The sequence below is a fragment of the Pongo pygmaeus genome, chromosome 15 (genome assembly GCF_028885625.2).
Source record: "Pongo pygmaeus isolate AG05252 chromosome 15, NHGRI_mPonPyg2-v2.0_pri, whole genome shotgun sequence".
Taxonomy (NCBI): Eukaryota; Metazoa; Chordata; class Mammalia; order Primates; family Hominidae; genus Pongo; species Pongo pygmaeus.
In genome coordinates, this window is record NC_072388.2 from 100,964,009 (window position 1) to 100,987,277 (window position 23,269).

Sequence of the window (23,269 nt, forward strand, 5' to 3'; positions counted from 1 at the left end):
AGAGCAGAGGGGAAGGGCAGCTGCCTGTTCTGCTCAGTTGCTCCCTGTGGCCTTGGCCAGAATGGTGCTGTCTTCCTCTGTGGCATGTGTGTGACTCTCGGGCAGCAGGCCTCTTCCAGAGGGATGGCTGTTTCCTCTCCCCTGAGACCTACAGCCTCCTCTGTGGGTGAGCTGACCTCTCTCTCCCTTGGCAGCTTCCTGGGTGGTGTGGCCCTACAGCTCCTGCTCTGGCCTCTGTGTCCCTGATGGGCAGCCCCAGAAACCTCAGAAGCGGTGACCCTGCTTTCCTTCCAGGCGCCATGGTTCCTCAGGCCCTGATGTCACAGGCTGTTCCCAGAGTCTCCCACCAGGCAGAGTCCTGTTCACAGATTCCTCTGCCACCCAGAGTTCGTGCCCAGGCTCTGCCCTCCCTACACTGTGCTCTGCTCCTGTTGGCACCAGGCAGGGCCCACAGCTCTAACCCACCGAACAGCAAAGTGCCATCTCCCTTTCCTGAAGGTGACCCTGTCCTGTGGGTGACTGGACCCTGACCCCAGTCTCTTGGCTTTGAGAGAGAGGATAGAAAACCCTAGTTCACGAATGCCACACTCCCCGTAGGGGCTAAAGACTCAGTTCAGACTTTCCTTTCTCTGCCCTTCGTGGCGCTAGAAGATATGGAGAGCTTCGGCAGTGGCTGCTGATGACAGGACCAGTTGTGTTACATCTCCACACACCCTGGGAGGAGATGGCGGCCCGCCCAGAGTGTGTGTGTGTGGCCTTTCCTTGATAGTTGAGCTTTTAGCATCTCCTTGTTCACATCTGTGGGCTTTGGGGTCAGGGCGCCAGGAGGGGCAGACTAGACCCCTGTCTGCACCGAGTGCCTGTGGGCCAGCAACTGAGGCAGGGCCATCCACCTGTCAATCACTGTTCTTTGGGAGGCTCCTTGCGGTGCCCTGTACACACACCAGCTTCACAGAGGAGGGGACAGTCCCTGGAGAGTAGACATTGCCAGAAATCATACACCAGTGAGAGTCAGGTTAACTTTCGGTTTTAGATTGCAAACTTTTGTCTTTGTACCTATGTCTTAGGAACATTACTCATACTTTTACTAAAAGTTTTTTTAATTAGTTGTTCCTGGCTTTTCAGCCCCTTTTTTCATCCCTGCGTTTCTACAGTATCCATGAAGGCTATTACAGTTGGTCTTTACATCAGCTCCCCTCTCAGATGACACAGAGAACAAGCTCAGATGCTTGATGCTCAGAGCTTTTATAGCTGATGACTTTCTGAAAAATGATATTAAGGTTTGGAGTTCAGTATCAATACCAGTAAAGAAGAGAAGAAACAGGCAGGTGCGGTGGCTCATGCCTCTAATTCCAGTACTTTGGGAGGCCAAGGCAGGAGGATTGCTTAAGCCCAGGAGTTTGAGACCAGCATGGGCAACACAGCGAGTTCTTGTCTCTGCAAAAAATAAATAAAATTAGCAGAGCATGGTGGTGCGTGCTGGTAGTCCCAGCTACTTGGGAGGCCGGGGCAGGAAGATCGTGTGAGCCCAGGAGTTGGAGGCTGCAGTGAGCAATGATGGCCACTGTACTCCAGCCTGGGCAGCAGAGCGACGCCCTGTCTTTAAGAGGAAAAAAGAAAAAGAAGGGAAGAAATAACAGTGGTGACATTGAGTATTAGCTTGGTCTTTACAAGACTGGGTATCTAAAGCCAGCCAAGTTTGCCCTGGACTCTCTAGAAACATCTTCTCGTTGTTGTCGTAGAGTCAGATTTTAATCTTTTATGTCAAAAGTTTTGATTTTGTGCTTCTGAGAGTGGTGGAACTGGGGCTTTTTGTGATCACCTGTAAGAGGCATTCACCAGAGTCCAGTTATGTAACTGGCATATGATCCATTCAGAGATTCAGTAAGGTAACCAATCTTATTTAGACTTAGTGCAAAAGAGGGCTGGGCATGGTGGCTCACACCTGTAATCCCAGCACTTTGGGAGGCTGAGGGGAGCGGATCACTTGAGGTCAGGAGTTCGAGACTGGCCTGGCCAACATGGTGAAACCATGGTGAAATCCCATCTCTACTAAAAATACAAAAATTAGCCAGGCATGGTGGTGCACGCCTGTAATCCCAGCTACTCGGGAGGCTGAGGCACAAGAATCGCTTGAACCCAGGAGGCAGAGGTTGTGATGAGCCGAGTTCGCACCACTGCACTCCAACCTGGGCTGCAGAGGGAGATGTTGCCTCAAAAATAAATAAATACATACATAGACTTAGTACAAAATAAAAATAGGTTATAAATGTATGACGTGGAAACAGTAATCTTTTCTGTTATGTCACTGATCTGTCGGTATGTGTTATACAAGTCCAAACAGACTGAGAGAAATCTAACAGCCTATGCCTGGATGCACAGCCCTGCTACCCCTACCAATCCACTGTGCCCCCGAGCAGTCCTTTCTCTGGAAATGATCCTAGCTGCCGACTCAAAGGTCGTCCCACCCTGACTGTTGCTTTCCTCATCGTTGCAGATTGCAGAGGATGTCGGTGCCATTGTCACACGGGTCCTCCCTGCGTGACGCAGCCCTTGCCATTTCCAGCATTTTCAGCTGTGAATCTCTGCTGTGTCCTTCATCATCTCGTCCCTTTCTTACTCTCATTTTGAACGTTCTCCTTGGTCTTGCACCCACTGGATAGTATAAGACCTCAGAAGTCATCACTGTGCCATCAGCCTTTGTTGGTGTTGGTTGTCATTCAAAGTTTAACAGTCAAGAGTCCAAATAACTTTAGTGGTCAACTTTCGTGCTCACCTGTCCAAAGTGATGTTTCCTGCTGCAGTTTTGATCCAGGCTCTCTTTGAGGACCCACACAGCTTCTGCATTTTGAGGATATGGAGGAGCTGAGTTACCACGGGAAGCAGCTACTGTTAGAATTACCTAAGACTTCATAAAATGTTGTCTGTAAATATTTTAAATGCCCTGATTGTAATTATAGAATATGTGGATTTTAGTTTGCAGTTAACATGTTTCGAACATTACCACCTTCCTCCAATCCTACGGGAGCGGAATTTGACCCAGAGGAAGACGAACCAACGTTAGAAGCAGCCTGGCCTCATCTACAGGTATCGAGCTCTGGGTGACCAGAATCGGAGGGCACCGGTGATGCATGGGAGTGGCCTAGGGTCCACAGAGCGGGCGCACTGGTCTGGGCAGATGGACCTCTCCTCCTCAGTAGCATGGTCCTCGCAAACCCATACGTACAAGAAAAATATTTCAGCAGAATAAAGTTGACGTGTGTGTTTGACCACTTTACAACAGCCAGTGAAGCTGTGGAATTGTGAGTATGTTCTCAGTGAAAATGGCCGCTGTGTTGATGGCCATTGAATTCAGGCCCAGAGGTCCTAAGCCAACAGTCTCCCAGTTTTTGCTCCTCATATTTAATATGTGCCTGCTGGGCCCCCAGGTCCTGCGCTGGCCACTGCCTTTTCCCAGGGCATTTGTAAGGCAGAAGGGTGGTTGGCAAGGAGGCGCCAGGGTCGGCATGAGCAGAGCAGGAGCCAGGCATGCGGGTGGGAGGACCATCCATCCGTGACAGGCGGCCCACGCTGTCCCACCCAGCATGTCTGCACAGGGAAAGAATCGTCCCAGCTCCAGGAGGTCGCGGTTCAGGGTCCACATCTCAGGGCCCTCTTACCTGGCAGCCCCAGAGTTCCTGTGCATTTGGTTGGCTCTGCGCCTTGGCATTGTGGAACACTCCTAGGTGACAGGCTGCAAATCCCCCCCGCAGAGTTGGGTCATGGCCTGGTTTGTGGCATCTGTGCGCTATAGTCTCTGAACAGTGTACTATAACTGATGACATCAGCCATGGCGATCATTTTGTTTAAATGCCGTTTAAGGGTGTAGTCTGTGGGTCTCACCAAATAAAATAATTACCATCACCATTTATCATTAAATTAAGCCATGTAATTTAGCATTAATTCTGTAGATATGTGGCTTTAAGAGGCTAATATTTGCAGACCAATAAAGATTCAATTCCTGGTATATTTTAATCTCCATTCAATAAAATCTCATGTTATTTGACTCATTGTTTTTTTTTCCTCCTAGCTTGTTTATGAATTTTTCTTAAGATTTTTAGAGTCTCCAGATTTCCAACCTAATATAGCGAAGAAATATATTGATCAGAAGTTTGTATTGCAGGTAAGGTACAAATTAGCTGACACTCTCAAAGCCCTGATGGAGTGGTGACACCCAGCCACTAAGTGTCTTTTTCTTCTCAAAGCTTTTAGAGCTCTTTGACAGTGAAGATCCTCGGGAGAGAGATTTTCTTAAAACCACCCTTCACAGAATCTATGGGAAATTCCTAGGCTTGAGAGCTTACATCAGAAAACAGATAAATAATATATTTTATAGGTAAGTCGCGTGTGGATGGCGTTGTCCTTGTGTGTGGTGATGCTCATTTCCCCCTCGATGCTCCCCCACCCCATTGTCTCCTCTGACAGGACTCAGCACGTGGAGGGGGTTTCTCAAAGCCTATTTGTCATGTGCAGGTAGACCCCCTTGTGCACTGTGTGCAGTGGGCTGCGGGGCTCATCCTCCCTGCCTTCCTCCCCTCTCCCCACAGCTCCCTCCTGAGCCACCGAGCTCCCCAGCGCCTCACCCTGGGTCCCTCCATCGTTCCTGTTTCTACTGAAAGGTCAAGTTTCCCGGAAATGTGGATGAATTGGTTCCATCCAAACCAACTGTATTAGTGAAGGTTCTCTAGAAGGACAGGACTCATAGGATAGATGAATATATGAAGGGGAGTTTATTAGGAGAATTGACTCACACGATCACAAGATGAAGACCCACAATAGGCTGTCTGCAGGCTGAGTCCCAAAACCTCAAAAGTAGGGAGACGGACAGTGCGGCCTTCAGTCTGTGGCAGAAAGCCCAGGAGCCCCTGGCAAACCACTGGTGTAGGTCCAAGAGTCCAGAAGCTGAAGAACTTAGAGTCCAATGTTCAAGGGCAGGAAGCGTCCAGCACAGGAGAAAGATGGAGGCCAGAAGACTCAGCCAGTCTAGCCCTTCCACGTTCCTCTGCCTGCTTTATTCTGGCCGCACCGGCAGCTGATTAGATGGTGGCCACCCAGGTTAAGGATGGGTCTGCGTCTCCCAGTGCACTGACTCAAATGTTAATCTCCTTTGGCAACACCCTCACAGACATACTCAGGTACAATACTTTGCATCCTTCAATCTAGTCAAGTTGACACTCAGTATTAACCTTCACACCAGCTTTTTCCTTCTACCTGTGCATCACCTCATTCTTCCCGTGGATTCTCAGTGAGAGGAGGCGGGGCGAGGAGTGATGTCATTCATCTGTAGAAAGCCTGAGATCGGTGCACCTCGGTTAAAGGTTTGGAGACTCCCACTGTGCACCAGGGGATGCAAAGCCCCGCTGGAGCAGCGGGTGGAGGAGGACAGCGTCCAGTGGCAGGCCCACCTCCAGGCCCGCGCCTCCTCAGCCAGCCTCTGCTCAGCTCCAGGCTCCTTCCACACCAGGGCTCTGCAGCCAGTGTTTGAGCCTCCTGGGATGTCTTGTTTACACCAGCCCTTCCCTCAGCCTCCCAGGCTTCCTGAAACATCCCTTCACTGGAAGCCTCTGCCTGACTTGGCGGTGGGTCTGATCTCCCGCAAGGGCAGCCGCCATGTCAGTTGATTTGTCTCACGCCCCACCCCACTGCCAGTTTCGTGCTCCCCACTGCGGTGGCACCAACTGAATGTCAATAGAGGAAACAGTTCCTGTCGTTTGTTTTTGTTCCTGGAAAGTTCACTAAATGAGCAGGTTCTTCTACAAGTTGTAGCTTCTCGGGTCAGCTTGCCTCTAAGGCACCTGACTCCAGGATGTTTCGAGGTAGCGACACATCCTGGTGATGATGGGGACGGTATGATGGCGTGTCTCTGTGAGATAAGAGCATGAGCAGGTCCCACACAGCCTCGCTGCAGGGCCAGGGTGTGGACAGAGCACGGGCCATGGCCTAGAGAAGGGGCCAGGTGTCAGCCACGCCCAACACAGGCCTCAGGGACCTTTCTTAGTCACAGTGACCAAGCAAGGGAAAAGAAAAGGGGCATCTGAGACCCCCCTGCCAAAACCCACAGCCCTGGCCCCTCCCGTCCCATGCCGGCCTGCACAGCCTGCGGCGGGAGCACCCTGCCTTTCCCCTCTGCAGTCATGAGGGTTGCATTCCCTCCCAACCTCCACACCTGATAGGGCATTTCGGCATGAGAGCCTTTGATTTTGTGTGTGGCTTTCCTTTGAACTCCTTCCAAGTACCCCACATCTCATTTGTAAAATGGAGCCCAGTGCTGGACATAGCCCAGACCTGACACATTAACTGTAACAGAGAATGATGTCTCTTTCCTAAATGTTATGTTTCTATTTTATGTTTCTTGGTATCATGATTCCTTTTTAACAAGATCATTACTTGCTTGATGTACTTATCTATGAAAACATACATTATTTCACATACAACAGGTACAATTTAAATTTCCAGTCTTCTTGACCTAAAATTAAAGCTCTACCTAACATATTTCTGTTTTCTTAATTCTAGTAGGTTTTGTTCAGATAGCAGAATCACAAATCTGTTGAACATCTGCATTTAAGAAATAGAAAATGGGCCGGGTGTGGTGGCTCACGCCTGTAATCCCAGCACTTTGGGAGGCCGAGGCAGGTGGATCACGAGGTCAGGAGATCGAGACCATCCTGGCTAACACAGTGAAACCCTGTCTCTACTAAAAATACAAAAAATTAGCCAGGCGTGGCGGTGTGCGCCTGTAGTCCCAGCTACTCAGGAGGCTGAGGCAGGAGAATGGCGTGAACCTGGGAGGCGGAGCTTGCAGTGAGCCAAGGTCGTGCCACTGCAGTCCAGCCTGCGCGACAGAGTGAGACTCCGTCTCAAAAAAAAAAAAGTAGAAAATGTTTCATACCTTAAAGAACCTTACGAAATACTTAAATAGATTAGTATTCAAAAGTTATTACATATAATTTAGTTCAGTTCTCACTAAAGGTTTGGTGCTAGAGTATGGCATTTGTGTCTGTGTGCATGCATTTAATAATCTTTTCTGTAATTGTCCTGATATATGAAATCAAAAGCAAGCATACTATCTAGATTCTATAATTGGTTTGGGTCCTCATTATCAATACCACTACCTCCTCATTTCATGTGAGAAAAAAATAAGAAGAAAGATCTTGAGAGTTGCATTCAGCTCATCTAAGTTTTTTTTTCTTTTCTTTTTTCTTTGTTTAAGGTAGGGTCTCACTCTGTCACCCAGGCTGGAGTACAGTGATGCTATACTCCATAGCTCACTGCAGCCTCAAACCCCTGAGCTTAAGGGATCCTTCTACCTCAGCTTCCCAAGTAGCTGGGACTACAGATGTGTGCCACCACATCTGGCTAACTTTTAAAATTTTTGTAGAGATGGAGATCTGTCTCACTGTGTTGCCCAGGCTGGTCTCAAACTCCTGGCCTCAAGTGATCCTCCTGCCTTAGCCTCCCAAAGCACTGGGATTACAGGTATAAGCCACACCCAGCCAGCTTATCTAAATTCAATATAGTACAGCTGTGTCTTGTAAGAAAAAAACATTTTGAACATACTTGGTTCAACTTAACTGAAAATGTAAATATAAGGTTGCTGTTTATTTCTATGGTTTCTCATTATCATCAGCTTAAGTGTGAGTTAAACGGTGCTGTCCATAACCCATGGTGCCTGCTCTGGCACACAGTGGGACCTGGAGGCTGGGCAGGCAGGGCAGTGTGCCGTTCCTTCTCTTGCTGCGTAACCAGCCATGGGTCATGCTCTGTCCTCACCCTGGCCCTGCAGCGAGGCTGTGCAGCACCTGCTCATGCTCTTATCTCACAGAGAGATGCCATCAAACTGTCCCCGTCATCGCCAGGATGTGTCACTACCTCACACCATCCTGGAGTCAGGAGCCACCCCCAGCTCAGTGGCTTCCGTCAGCATGGTCCATCACTCCTCGTGATGCTGTCATCTGCGCTGGGCTCATCCAGACGGTTCTGCTCCATGGCGTGTGCTGAGGCTGGAGTGTTCACAGGGGCTGTTGAGCCGGTCCCTACATTGCCTCTGTGATGTCTTGAGCTCCTCCAGGTTGTGGGAGTTTCTACAGCCACAGCCACATCCAAGAGGGGAGAGGCAGGACCCCCAGTCCTCCTAAGAGTTTGGCTTGGAACTGGTGCAGAGTGACTTCTGCCCTTTGTATTGGTCAAAGCAGGGCACAAGGACAGCCCAGCTTCAGAGGAAGGAGAAATACAGTCCACCTCTTCCTGTGAGGCCAGAGCACATCATACAGGCAGGAAAGGCATTTAGAATCCCTTCTGGAGACTTCTATAGCCAGCAGGTTCCCAGCTCAGTGTCTGGGGGATCTGATTCCCTTTCTGCTGAAAGAGTGAGAAACACTCTCGCCGGCTCCCAAGGATCTCTATTTCCCTCCCAGGGTGTCCCTGTTTGTCTCCCACTGGAAAAGGAAGAAGGAAAAGAATTGTCCTTATTTTTTCTTTCTTCTGCCTACTTCAAAGCAGGTTTAAAAAATTAGAAATTAAGAATGTATCAGTAAGAATGTAGTAATGTTGATTTAGGAAAACAAAATGGCTTATAACTGCAAGCCACCCTTATGTAAATGTTAAAGCTGATGGAGCTAGACCAGAAGGGGTTCAGGGGTCTTTGTCTCGGAGGGGCCCAGAGCACAGCTCTCCAAGGTCCATGCAAGAGGAATAGTAAACTGAAGCCACACAGCTGCAGTGTATGCAAAGGGAGCCTGCAGGGTGAGTTTCGTAAATTAAAGCACCTCTCAGTGTAGACACACACAGACTGACTTCTGCTTGGTCACAGCTTCCAAGCCTCAGGGTAGGTGCAGGCTCAGGGACACCAGGTGCGAGCATTTTCTGTTTCTTGTCATGGCACCAGTGTCGTTCCTGTCACCCACGGCACCGAGCTCTGCCCTAGTAACGTCCCTCCCTCACTCTTAGGCTTTGGCCACATGCATTGTTGTGCGACTGTGTCTTGCTGCTAAAGGTTCTGCTTCCTGGTTCCTGCAAGAGCAGATCTCAGTTTTTCTGTTGTTGTTTTGTTTTGTTTTGTTTTTTGAAACAGGGTCACTGTTGCCCAGGCCGGAGTGCAGTGGCACCATCTCAGCTCACTGCAACCTCCATCTTCCAGGTTCAAGTGATCCTCCCACCTCAGCCTTCCAAATATGTGGGATTACAGGCATGCGCCACCATGCCTGGCTAATTTTTATATATTTAGTAGAGGTGGAGTTTTGCCATGTTGGCCAGGCTGGTCTCAAACTCCTGACCTCAGGTGATCCGCCTGCCTCAGCCTCCCAAAGTGCTGGGATTACAGGCATGAGCCACTGTGCCCGGCCAGATTTTGGTTTTTCTAAGCTGGCCTTCCAGCCTCTCCACGCATCTTGCCTACCCCACTCCATGTCACAGACCTTTGTTCCAGCCAAACGAGTTCTTCTCCCTCTCCACACTGCCATATAAAAAAAAATCTGTTAAAATCCTCCTTCAGGACCCAATTCAAGCACCACCTCTCAGTGCATTCTGATCGTTTAGGAATATAGAAATGTTAAGACCCAGTCTTCAAAAATGTTTCACGTCTGTGGATGTTAAGGTCACACTATTTCATTTGTGTTCAAACAAAGTGAATGAAATTTCAGAGTTGAATTTTTTAATCTTCCCAGTCTTATTTTTGGCTTAGAGCTGTCTCTGATCAAATGGTTTTCATCTGATGGGCAGGGATCTTTCAGACCCTCTCACTGCGTGCAGGATACCCCTCGTGGACTGCTCTAGACCAACTCCAGGTGCATGAGGCTTGGGGCAGGAGAGGCTTCTTTGTTTCTGTAGGACCCCTTTGTGGGGAGGACATTTTCCTGTTTCCTAACATGTCCCTGGTTTATTCAGCAGACATGTTTTCATCATCAAACAGATGCCAGGCTTGCTCCTAGCCCTGGGAACATAGTCACGAGAAGTCCTTGGCCCTGTTTTTGCAGTGGCCCCATCTAGAGGGAGACGGGCTGGCACAGAGGGTGGGATGCATATCCTGGGGGTCCCCTAGAAGCAGGCGCAGTGGACAGAGACGTCTCAGAGGAAGGGAGCTGGGTCCGTCGCAGATGGGTGCTTCAGAAAGATCGCACCTGAGGCAGCACGGAGGATGCGTGTGGGTGTCAGTGGGGAACTGGGCAGGTAGAATAAGAGGTGTTCAGGAATCACTTCTACCCTTTGCAGGAACTGTGCTAAATATTGCAGGCTTTAAAATTAAGTAAGACATTGGCTTATGTTGAAATACAGCAAAAACATAAGATGGATTAATGAACGAGTAAAAGATGGATGAACAGATGTGTATGTGATCAAGCAGATGGAGCACATTGCTCGTGGTCGAATCTGGGTGGTTGAAATGGGTGTTCACTGTAGAATTCTTTCCGTTTTCCTAGATGCTTGAAATTTTTCCAAATAAAATATTGAGAAAAAAATTCATGCAAGACCAAGTTCTCTGCCCTCGAGGCATTTACAGCTGCAGGCCTTGAGGAGTTTCTTTGGTTCCTGAAGGGCTGCTTGCTCACCACGAGCAGTGTTTGCACAGATAGACACGCTTCTTGTTGCCTGGCTCCGTGGCTCCTCCTAGAGCATTGTTTTCTTATTCAGGTTAGTTCAGTGTCTAATTCTAATGGGAAAATTGTTTTTTCTAGGTTTATTTATGAAACAGAGCATCATAATGGCATAGCAGAGTTACTGGAAATATTGGGAAGGTAAGCCTCTGTTATGGGTAGCAAACGGCTGTAGATGGAGTTTCTACCAGAGTGAGCCATTTCATTGAGCCCAGCTGCGCGCTTTAAAGCAAGGCAGTTTAAACCATTCTCTAAAAGAATTCAAATAAAATGTCACTGAAAGCAGGAGTTGGTGAGCTCTTAGATTAGAGCACGCCAAATGACAAATCTCTCCCATTTTTATGGTTCTGTACGTAGATTCTACTTCATATACCTCAGTATCATTACTATGGAAACACAATTCCAGTTATTTCCTCAAGAGCAGTGTTAAAAATAGTTACCTAAGAAGGTTTATATTAGAAGCTTGGAAGAAGAATAGATTGTACATTTGGGGTATCATGTAAATGCTAATATTTTTAATTACTTTGGTTTTTTATATGTATATTTATAAAATATTTCAAAACTTTCATCATCTTTATCCAAGTAAAGTTTTTAGTTGCCTTTTTTTTTTTTCTTTTTTCTTTTTGAGACTCTTGCTCTGGCGCCCAGGCTCAAGTACAGTGGTGCGATCTCGGCTCACTGCAATCTCTGCTTCCCTGGTTCAAACGATTCTGCTGCCTCAGCCTCCCGAGTAGCTGGGACTACAGGTGCCCACCACCATGCCTGGCTAATTTTTGTATTTTTAGTGGAGATGGGGTTTCGCCATGTTGCCCAGGCTGGTCTCGAACTCCTGGCCTCAGGTGATCTGCCCGCCTCACCTCCCAAAGTGCTGAGATTACAGGCATGAGCCACCATGCCCGGCCACTTTTATTTAATTGATAACCCGTAGATTTTATATTAGACCTTCTAACCCACTGTTTCCCAGAGTTCCTCAGGGTCCCATGGCTAGTAAGTGTGGAAGTGCTTTTTCCTGCACCTTTTTAGGGATGTAGTGTAGATGGGCAGTTCCGGGTTCTTAGGAGCCTGTGGTGGAGAAGCCTGGCACTCTGGGTGAATCTAGTGACGCCCTGCGGCTCCTGAGCACAAGACTCTCTTCTCATGGTGGATCAGGTCCTGCCCAGTAGTTCTGAGAAAAGCTGTTCTTGCCATTTTAGATGTAATTTGAAAAAATGTCCTCGCTGACAATTATTTTAGTTTAGACAAACTTGGGCGGGGTTTCTCCCTCGGTGCTGTGCAGTGCAGTGAGTGAAGAGGATGCCTCTTACTAGATGTGTGACCATGGGCAGGTACTTCTATAAGATAGGCGCATCCTCGCATTTACCTCCTAGGTTGTTGCAGGGACCGGAGCGCTGTATGACATGTGTTCCACAGCCCGCCATGCCGTGTGCATGGGGCCCCCGCATGCATAGGGCCACTGAGCAGCTCCCACCAAGAGGCTGATTAGTTTTATCCTTCTTCCAGATGAGGCTGAGCCTGTGGGTGACCCTGTGAGTGAGCACACCCTCCTTGATGGGCCGCTTCAGGCTCGCCCTTTCCGCATTGTCCGCCGTGCCAAGCAGAGTGAATAATGGAAGACCAAGTTAGAGACAGCTCTGTCTACTTCTGCAGCTCAGTGACAGTCACTCCCATTTGCCTAATTACAAAACCAAGACAATAAACTAGTTGTTTGAGACAAAAACTTTGGTTTGGAGGCTCTAGGTAGGACCCCTTTTCTAGCACAAGGGAACAGCTTTCTAACTGTTTTTTTGTTGTTTGTTTGTTTTTGGTTTTTGGTTTTGGTTTTGTTTTTGAGATGGAGTCTCGCTCTGTCGCCCAGGCTGGAGTGCAGTGGCCTGATCTCAGCTCACTGCAAACTCCGCCTCCCAGGTTCAAGCAGTTCTCTGCCTCAGCCTCCTGAATAGCTGGGATTACAGGAGCCCGCCACCACGCCTGGCTATTTTTTTGTATTTTTAGTAGAGACGGGCTTTCACCATCTTGGCCAGGCTGGTCTTGAATTCCTGACTTCAGGTGATCCACCCACCTCAGCCTCCCAAAATGCTGGGATTACAGGTGTGAGCCACTGCCTGGCCCTAACTGATTTTTAACCAGCACTCATCCAGCATCCAGTGGGTCTCTGTTACCAACATTAGAATAACGTACCTGAATTACTCCAGGCAGCAAGAATTCCTACAGATGGATAAGGCTGAGGGAAGGTGTTGGGTGGGGGGGTCCCACATGAACTGTCCCGTCTTCCTGGCCTGTTTAGGGAGGAAGATTTTGCCACCAAGAGCTCCTGCTGTTGCGCCAGCTTCCTGCTGTTCTGGGTAACACCTGTAAACCCAGAATTTTTAAATTATGTAGTTACAAAGATAAAAATAACTGTACTTCCTGGTAGGCATTTAGTATTTTTAAACTTTTTGCTGGTATCCTCTTTTTTCTGATATACACACACACACATATGTATATATAGGAAGAATCCTCGGATTTCCCTCTTAGGCTGTTGCAGGGACCGGAGTACTATATGAAGTGTTCCACAGACCCCTATATAGGATCTCGCTATACTATCCAGGCTAGGGAACAGTGGCTCTTCACAGGTGCGATTATGGCACACTACAGTCTCGAACTCCGGGCTCACATGATCCTCCCGCCTCAGCCTCCCAAGTTAGCTGGGGCACAGGTGCATGGCAACATGCTTGGCTATGTATATTTTGCCTGCTGGGTTTTGATGGTGAAAACAAAAATTGAAAGAAAAACGTCAAGATACTTGTTTAAAACCTGGAATTCGTAAATGTTCAAACCAAATAAATGTTCTTTTTACAGTATAATTAATGGATTTGCCTTACCACTAAAAGAAGAGCACAAGATTTTCTTATTGAAGGTGTTACTACCTTTGCACAAAGTGAAATCTCTGAGTGTCTACCATCCCCAGGTAAGGGGCAGCGGGGGCTCTAGGAACACAGCTGTTGTTGGCATTTGATCAGGATTGAACACGAGATAGTGAATCCAGCCTTAACTGAGAGTGCTTTCTTCTTCATAGGACACTACTGACTTTGGTAACAAGCTTCTGGTGATAATTGAAAGAATAAGGGGATAAAGAGAGATTCCTTTTAAGAAATTCAGAAAAATCTCTGTAATACAGAATTTTTCCATTTTAAGCATAGAGAAAGGAGTAACTCTCTGAAAGGAGTCTAGGAAGACTTCTGAGAGGAGTTTTCTGTAGCGTAATCTAAAATTCAGTACCTTAAAGAGAAAAGCCTGTATAGGTCCATGGCCAATGAATGACCTGTGAAAACGTTTTTTAAAAAAATAAAGCTGCCTATAATCCCAGCACTTTGGGAGGCTGAGGTGGGCAGATCACCTGAGGTTGGGAGTTCAAGACCAGCCTGACCAACATGGAGAAACCCATCTCTCCTTAAAATACAAAACTAGCCAGGCGTGGTGGCGCATGCCTGTAATCCCAGCTCCTCGGGAGGCTGAGGCAGGAGAATCGCTTGAACCCGGGAGGCGGAGGTTGCAGTGAGCCGAGATCGCGCCATTGCACTCCAGCCTGGGCAACAAGAGTGAAACTCCATCTCAAAAATAAATAAATAAATAAATAAAGTTGTGAATTTTTAAAACTGTAGCAATCTAAGTACAGCTGTACTGAAAAATTGGTCAATAAGTGGTTAATGGGCTGCATTTACCTGGATTTGGTTTTCTTTCACTCTTTGGCTGTGGTGGGCGTCTTTGTTCACTTTCAGCTGTCACAGGGCCAGGCACTGAGCAGTCACGCCCCAGCACAGGCATAGGGGTGCACAAGGCTCCTCTCTGCCAGGCCCCACTTTCAGAGCTTGTGGTAGGGGCTAAATGACAAAAAGTATATTCTTTAATTGATTCTTCCTAGAAAATATGTATTTTCTCTGACTGCTCTTAACTGGTAATGTCTTTGCATCCAGCCAGATTATCATATTAATTGTTGTACAAAAGAAATTAATAGTTCAGAGATTTAAGATGGAACCAGATTTTAATTTGTTGTTCCCCCCTGTTAGATGACTTGTTGATTGTAATCTCCATAAGGACCCCAAGAAAATCCCATCATACTGGATTGACTTAGTGGTAGTTAGACTAAAAAGACTGTTTCCTGATTTATTTTTCTTATTTTTATGTTTCAGCTTTCTGATCTGTCACCAATTAATGGGCATAAATGTTAATGCCCGTTAATCACACAAGGGCTTTGTCTGTATCGTGGGTCCTTGTCTTGCTGTAGGAAGGTGTTTAACTACGATTCTAGAAGAAGCACAGCAGCATTTTTATGTTGAAATGTTAATGCTCTTTCTCCTTTTACTTTTTAGCTGGCATACTGTGTAGTGCAGTTTTTAGAAAAGGACAGCACCCTCACGGAACCAGTAAGTACTGTTGCTAGCGCGTCTTGTAAGATGTGTGCATTTCACTAAATGTAAATATTACAACATTTGCTTCGCCAAATTGCCATTCAGACTTTTTCATCTTAAAAAACAGGCTCATTTCATTCATGGGTTATAGGTTTTCAAAGTATAGTCATTTTAATTGCAGATTCCTTTATTATAGTGATTATTTTATGTAATGAGATTGCCACCTTGTCCCTCATTGCACTTTACTGTTTGAACATAAAGCACTTGAGCAGTTGTAGCCACTAAATTTTAGTGTGCAATTCAGTAGTTTCACATCTGCTTGGTTTGACAACATATTGAACTGATTATGATCAGAGGAATTATAGTTAGGGTTTGAAATTCTTGTTGTACTAAAGAGGCTTTACTGCCTTGAAAATACTTCCCAAGTTACACTGTAACTATTTTATGATCATTGCATCACAAGTGAACGTTAGATTACTGCTGTTCTGTGTGTGGATTTGTAATTTTTTTTCAGCCTCTGTAATTATGTCAGAGGATTTATAATTTTCTTAACATCTTATGTTTATTAAAATAGGCCATCATAGCCAGGGTTAGCAAAGCCAGACATGTCAGGTGCCAGTTTAAGCATTTAAATACATTTTTTGAAACAACTTTATTGAGATATAATTCACATGTCACACAATTCACCCATTTAAAGAGTACAATTCAAAAATTTTTGATATGTTACATTTTGAATTTTTTTTAATTGTGGTAAAATACATATAACATAAAATTTGTGATTTTAACCATGTTAAATGTACAGTTCACTAGCGTTAATGATGTTCATAGTGTTGCGCAACCATCACCACTATTTCCAAAGCTTTGTCATCATCCCAAACAGAAATTCTACCCATTAAACAATAACTCTCCATTCCCCCTCCCTCTGGCCCCTGCTGACCTGTAATCTACTTTATCTCTGAATTTGACTATTCTAGGTACCTTATATAAGGAGAATCATAAAATGCTTGTCCTTTCACACCTGGCTTATTTCACTCAGCATAATGTCTTCCAGGGCTCATCCTTGGGTTGCATATCAGAACTTCATTCCTCATCATGGCTGAATGCTGTTCTACCATATGGATAGAACACAGTGGGTTTATTTATTGTTTTTTCAGTGTACACTTGGGTTGTTCCCACCTTTTAGCTATTGTGAATAATGCTGCTATTTGGATACTGACGTACAAATATTTGCTATAATCCCCATTTTCAGTTCCTTTGGATATATATCCAGAAGTGGAATTGCTGAATCCTACGGTAATTGTATGTTTGGCTGTGGGACGAACCACCATACTGTTTTCCACAGCAACTGCCCCGTTTTACATTCCCTGCAGCAATGCACAGAGGCTCTTGTCTCCCCACATTCTCACCAGTGCTGATGCTGCTGCTATTGTTTTCTTTTTATTTATTTTATTTTATTTATTTTTTTTTTTTGAGAGAAAGTCACACTCTGTCACCCAGGCTAGAGTGCAGTGGTGCAATCTTGGCTCACCGCAACCTCTGCCTTCTGGGTTCAAGCGATTCTCCTATCTCAGCCACCCGAGTAGCTGGGATTACAGGTGCCTGCCACCACGCCCGGCTAATTTTTGCATTTTTAGTAGAGACGGAGTTTCACCATGTTGGCCAGGCTGGTCTCAAACTCCTGACCTCAAGTGATCCACCCACCTCAGCCTCCCAAAGTGCTAGGATAACAGGCATGAGCCACCACACCCGACCTGTTGTTTCAATTATAGCCATCCTAGTGGTGTGAAATAGTATCTTGTGGTTTTGATTTGTAGTTCCCTAATGACTGATGATGTCGAGCATCTTTTCAGCGCTTATTGACCAAAATCTGTATATCTTCTTGGCCGGGTGCGGTGGCTCATGCCTATAAGTCCCAACACTTTGGGAGGCTGAGGCGGGTGAATCACTTGAGCCCAAAACTTGGAGATCAGTCTGGGCAATATGGCGAAACCCCATCTCTACAAAAAATACAAAAATTAGCCAGGCATGATGGTGTGTGCCTGGGCAATAGAGTGAAACCTCGTCTCCAAAAAAATAAAAGAAATTGTATAACTTCTTTGCAGAAATGTCCATTTAAATCCATTGCCCATTTTTTTTAATTATTTGAGTATCAAAGTAAGGAATGTTAGGAGCCAGTTCAAATGTTTGAATGCTCTTTTAAAAGTCACCATTAGACTAGAAAAGGTAGATCTTGTCACTCCTGGGCCCTTTCTCTCTTTCACGGTTCTCTTGTGACGTTGTAATTTTTATAGTGAAATTGCATGAGAAATTCTTAACTTTGAATTTCTGAGTAAAACTGGCTTTTGGACTCTGCTTTCTTCTAAGCTTTTAAATTCTATGTGTAGATTCCCTCCACTTCACCCACAAAATTCAAGAAGAGTTCTTGTCCTATGACTGCAGAGGTAGCAGGTGCTACAGAGCTGCGAGCTGGGCCCGCCCTGCCCTGCCGGGCCCTCGTGGAGGGACGCGTGCCTGCACATTCTCCCTCCAGCCCCTAGATGCCTCCGCCTGAGATTTTGGGGACCTCCCAAGGAAGTGTATCAAATCTCATCACACTTCAGCATCAAGCATAGTCAAGGCTTAGGGTGAGGAGGTGTTATTTTTATCCTCCTTAACTGACTGAAGACATGTTTAGGTAGGAAAAAGAAAAATGAACAGTGTTAATAAAACTCATTGGGGATTTTTTTTTTTACACTGTATTTTCTCCGGTGGTTACATGCCCTAACTCTTCTGCCTATATTTGAGGTATTCTCCAAACTGAAGGGTGAGAGGTTGTATTTTTTTTTTTTTTTTTTTTTTTTTTTTTTGAGACAGGATCTCACTCTGTCACCCAGGTCCCACAATAGGCCATCTGCAAGCTGAGGAGCAGGGAAGCCAGGCCTGTTCCAAAGCTGAGGAACTTGGAGTCCGATGTTCGAGGGCAGGAAGCATCCAGCACAGCAGAAAGATGCGGGCTGGGAGGCTAGGCCAGTCTAGTCTTTTCACATTCTTCTGCCTGCTTTATATTCTGGCCTCTCTGGCAGCTTAGGTGGTGCCCACCCACCTTAAGGGTGGGTCTGCCTTTCCCAGTCCACTGACTCAAATGTTAATCTCCTTTTGCAACACCCTCACAGACACACCCAGTGCATCCTTCAATCCAATCAAGTTGACACTGAGTATTAACTATCACAGAGGTTTTACTGGAGAAAGTAATATGTAAAAAAAAAAAATTTATCTCTCCCCTTCTCTCCCACCTTTTCCTATTCAAAAATAAAAGAGAGCTGGGCACAGTGGCTCATGCCCCTAATCCCAGCTTTGGGGAGGCCAAGGCAGGAGGAGCCCTTGAAGCCAGGAGTTTGGGACCAGCCTGGGCAACATAGTGAGACCTCCTCTCTACCAAAAAAAAAAAAAAAAATTTAATTAGCTGGGCATGGTGACGTGTACCTGTGGTCCCAGCTACTTGAGAGGCCGAGGTGGAAGAGTCGGTTGAGCCCAGGGGGTCAAGGCTGCAGTGAGCTATGAACGCACCAACTGCACTCCATCCTGAGTGACAGAGTAAGACCCTGTCTCAAATAAATAAGTAAATACAAATAGAAGGAAAAAAAAGATATGGAAGGAGAGATTTTTTGAAATTATGTAGTTTTCTTTCATGAATTTTCTTTGTGCATATTTCTCATATCCTGTAGTGGCTGAACAATTCACCCAGTGCCACATTGCATTTACCACAGACAGAGGCTGTTCCCACCTAAGCCGCTGTCCAAGCATCTCTATCCCACCATCCACTGTCTGTCAGCCTGACCCTAACCTTCTCCACCGAGGGCTCGGTGAATGAGCCCCACCCTATTCTCTCTTCCACCGAAAAGTAACACAAAAGCAGAGAACGTTTGTGAATGTTTTTAATTCCCACTAATATAGTAAATAAAGTGAATATCACTTTGCAAGAGTGAGAGCTGTTAATTGCAGTCGCGTCTAAAAGAGGGCAAGAGACCCCGTGCTGGCTTCAGTTGGGTCCTTCTGGCGTAAATGTTACATGCAGGACTCTGACTTGGCACCACCACAAAGGAGGTGCAAACCCCACCAACCCAGGCCCCGATATTCCCACCCAGGGACACTTCATTGCTTAGTTTCCTGCTGCACAGATAATGTAATAGTACTGTCCTGGCTTTAGAAAGCAGATTTAATTTCCTACATGTTAAGAACATTCAGACCCTCATGTCAGTAAATTCCCTCTTTTGAGATGCCTATTTATGAAAACACAAAGGCCATTTTGTCTTACTTCAGCATTGAAAGCTTGTTAATGAGATGATCAAAGTATAGGCTTTTGTGCAGGTGTACATCTCTTGGTAGCACTAAGGACACCTGGTGTCCACGTCTATCTCCCAGGCCTGCACCAAAGGGACTCCTGAAGCCATCAAATGTCCAGGCTCAGGAATGTTTAAAGTAAGATCCGCTTAGAAGACTGAGATACGAAGGACATGTGTTGCCCCGTTTGTAGCCTGTAATTAGTATTTTTCATTTGCTGATTTTGTAAGTGCTCAAAAGCTTTCTGGGCACATGAAACACTTTCTCTGTTGGAAGAATAACAGAAGCTCATCAGAGAGTTTACAGAAGTAAAACTGTGTTCCGTTTTCACCCACCTGCCTCTTCAGTCTCATCACGTTTTACTACATGGCATAGTAGCGGCTCTCCGTTCTCCTTGGTCTACCAGGACAGCAAGGGGGCTCCCCAAGACTCAAGGCTGGGGCCACTGGCTCGTCTGCCCTCTGCAGGGAGCGGGCAGTCCTTGGGCTTCCAAAGGAAAACTCGAGGCCTTGTGCTGCACCCAGCAGCACACAGCCATTGTTGCCTCGGATTCACATTCCCTGAGCAGACACCCTCCTCCACAGAGCACGCCACACTGACGCGGCAAAATAGCTGGTACCGATCACAGCTCATTCCAAACAATGTGAACAGGAAGGCCCGTGTGTGAATCCGATTCCAGAAATGATACCTTTTCCAGAGAAACGGAATAGCTAAATCAGTTGTGTTATATAGTTCACAAATTAACATATTTCTCCTAATAAAATTCCATTTGACAAATGAAGAGAAATAGATGTAGGAAGTGATTTCCATCTGCTGTGTCCTTAATAGTGATTCCAATACACGCAGAGTGTGGTAGGAACACAATAAATACTTATTCAATAGTTTTGAGCTAGGAGAACCATTAAGTGATGCATTTTTAGAAATAATTCCTTTTAAAGACACTTGTATGGTAGATTTTTATGTCAAACTTCAAAACTAGCAGCACTTTCTTTTTTATTTTTATTTGGCTTTTTTGGGGTTTTTGTTTGTTTGTTAGAGTCTTGGAGTACAGTGGCGCAGTCATGGCTCACTGCAGCCTCAACCTCCTTGGCTCAAGCAATCCGCTCACCTTAGCCTCTTGAGTAGCTAGGACCACAGGTGCCCATCACCACACCAGGCTAATTTTTAAATTTTGTGTAGAGACAGGACCTCACCAGGGTGCCCAGGTCGGTCTCAAACTCCTGGGCTCAAGCATTTCTCCCACCTTGGTCTCCCAAAGTCCTGAGATGACATGCGTGAGCCACCATGCCCGGCCTCACTGCCTTTGTTTCATAGATTTTGGAGTTTTATAAAGTGTAATATCATAAAAGATTATCTGGGAGCCCAAATGCCAAAGCATCAAAACAAAATTTTTCTAAATGGATGTTAAATGTCCACCTTTTTAAAAAATCACTGTAATGATTAAAAGGCTGGCCTGCTAAGCCATGAGTTGGTGCCATCTACTGAGCTGGAAATGACTAGTGAGTGAAAACGACCAGGCGGTCCCAGGGGCCAGCATTTGCGGCAGTTGCACAGCACGAGAGTCGGGTAGAAGCCCCACGATGTTGCTGTGACTAGGCCAAACGGCTACTCTAACGTACCGGATTGCACTTGTACAATTTATGTGTGTAAGCGTATATATGCACTTCATATGCAAATGCCTGTTTTGGATTGTTGTACTTTTTTAGAACTAAGATGGCTAAACTCTAAAAATATGAAATCTGCATGGATTCAAATTCAGTATTTTGTACTGGTATGATTGTGGTAAGACATTTGGAAACTACAGGAACATATAAAGAAAGGTTGCCCAGTGGAAATCCTTTCTAGCTGTCTGACTTGGCCAAGGAACATAAAACATCCACTATCCACAAAGTGGGAAACCACTGCAGTCCGACGGGCTGTGCCTGGCAGAGAGCTGGTGGCACAGACCCTCTGGGTGGTGACAATCCTAGCTACAGCTGCCGCTGCAGCCTGCTCACTGCAGGCCCAGCACTGCTCAGGCTGTGGCATCTGACGCCCACAGGTGTGTGCACAGAGAGCACAGTGCGCCGTTCCCAGGGGGTCCCATCACAGCACCTGTGGATGTGAGTTAATAAGGTCAGCTTAGTTCACATCACTCTTTTTGATATATTTTAACACAGTTGAAAACACTGTCTATGCATACAAAAGTATGTGTGTTTGTGTATAAACACATATGGATGGTTGATAAATTTGAGAAAGAAATGGGTTGTGTACATGTGGCCAACAGTTTCAGTGCTTCCACACTAAAATGTACACATGAATTGATAATGCTCTGTGTTTTCTCCGTTGATCTTATTCTTTCTAAATTATTGTCCTAACTTCTTATTTTTTTTTCTTTTTTTAAAAAAAGGAATGGACTCTTACTGAAATGGTGTTTGATCAGAGAAAGTGGGTTATATAAACTAAAATTGTGTAATTTCTGAAGTGTATAAAATTAAGCCAGGCAGGTGGTACGTGCCTGTGGTCCCAGCTGCTCAGAGGCTGAGGCAGGAGGATCACTTGAGCCAAGGAGTTCAAGTCCAGCCTGGACAACATAGTGTGACCCATCTCTAAATAAATTGATTGATCAGATAGTTAGATAACCAGACAGACAGACCTACTTCTCAAATACAGATAATCACATACAATGACTGAGTCACTGTTCCCTCTGTAAGGAAGATGGCACCATCTCCCTGTGTTGCCTTACAGTGGGGCCACTGCAGTGAAAACACAGACTTCTTACCATGCAGGTGTTGGGGCCTCGTGGGCATCAGTCACTCCACATGTCATTTCTTTTGTAGGTGGTGATGGCACTTCTCAAATACTGGCCAAAGACTCACAGTCCAAAAGAAGTAATGTTCTTAAACGAATTAGAAGAGATTTTAGATGTCATTGAACCATCAGAATTTGTGAAGATCATGGAACCCCTCTTCCGGCAGTTGGCCAAATGTGTCTCCAGCCCACACTTCCAGGTATGCGGGGCTTGGGGAGACCTGATTAAATCGTTCCAGTGTTCATTTGGGAAAGGAAAAGTTCCATGCGTAGCTGGCCATGCTTTGCCTCTCATGCAATTTAAAGGTAAAATCCAAGTTTTTACTTGAATTATACTTCAAATACGATGCTGTAACTTGAATTCTATAGAATACCCTTGAGCATCTTGTCCCCTCTACCGCAATACTTTTTCTCAATAAGAGCAGTCATCTGGCGTCTCTGTAAAGCTGTCTTTGTCTTCATGTTCAGTATGCTTCCAAGTTCATAAAACCCTCCTTTCCACACCTGAGCATCAATATGGATAGACAACGGGTGGCCAAAGCCTCGGCTCTGAGATGCTCTTGCTGCTGAGGCACTTCATTCCTGACATTGTGTAAATCTGTCTCCCTTTACCCTTTCAAAAAGGCTGACAGCTCTGACTTTTGTCCAAATTCCTGGGCGAGAGGGCGACCTTGGTCAGAGCTACTTTCTACTTTCTTTTAATTTCCTTAACCCTTCAAGCCAGCCTCGGCTCATCACCTCCTTTGAAGGCCACCCCCACCCACCTTCCTAGCCTGCCTGCCTCTGTTGGACGTGCTAGCCACCTGTCCTTTTGCATCATTGAGCGGATTTTATTGTGCACTCATCATGAACAAGGTGAAAATAGGCACAAAATAAGACCTCCCGGTACCCAGGGAGCAGGCCACACAGTGCAAGAGTGTGACCATGTCACACCACCACCTTACAGCCAAACGTGAAGGGCCAGGTGGCGTGTGCAGCAGGCTCTCGGAAACACGTGGGCAGTTACCTTAGCACAAGTCTAAGTGGTTAGAAAAAGTCCACAAGAAGGAGGGGTCCTCCAAACTGAGCCTTTCAAGATGGCTTTGAAAAGAGATCATTGAAACCAACAAAACTAAGACAAGAAGGCAAGTGATAGACGAGTAAGAA

At 46.0% G+C, this 23,269-nt stretch overlaps 1 protein-coding gene across 12 annotated transcripts in view; it reads left to right on the forward strand.

The window, feature by feature from the left end:
- PPP2R5C (protein phosphatase 2 regulatory subunit B'gamma) overlaps positions 1 to 23,269 on the forward strand; it is a 165,805-nt gene that overhangs the window by 117,919 nt on the left and 24,617 nt on the right. For all 12 annotated transcript variants that reach the window (XM_054447715.2, XM_054447714.2, XM_054447708.2 and 9 more), the window contains 7 exons: positions 2,977 to 3,087; positions 4,070 to 4,162; positions 4,245 to 4,375; positions 10,707 to 10,766; positions 13,464 to 13,572; positions 14,975 to 15,028; positions 22,153 to 22,323. In XM_054447715.2, coding sequence (XP_054303690.1) covers positions 2,977 to 3,087; positions 4,070 to 4,162; positions 4,245 to 4,375; positions 10,707 to 10,766; positions 13,464 to 13,572; positions 14,975 to 15,028; positions 22,153 to 22,323 — 729 coding nt within the window. The remainder of the gene's footprint in view (positions 1 to 2,976; positions 3,088 to 4,069; positions 4,163 to 4,244; positions 4,376 to 10,706; positions 10,767 to 13,463; positions 13,573 to 14,974; positions 15,029 to 22,152; positions 22,324 to 23,269) is intronic.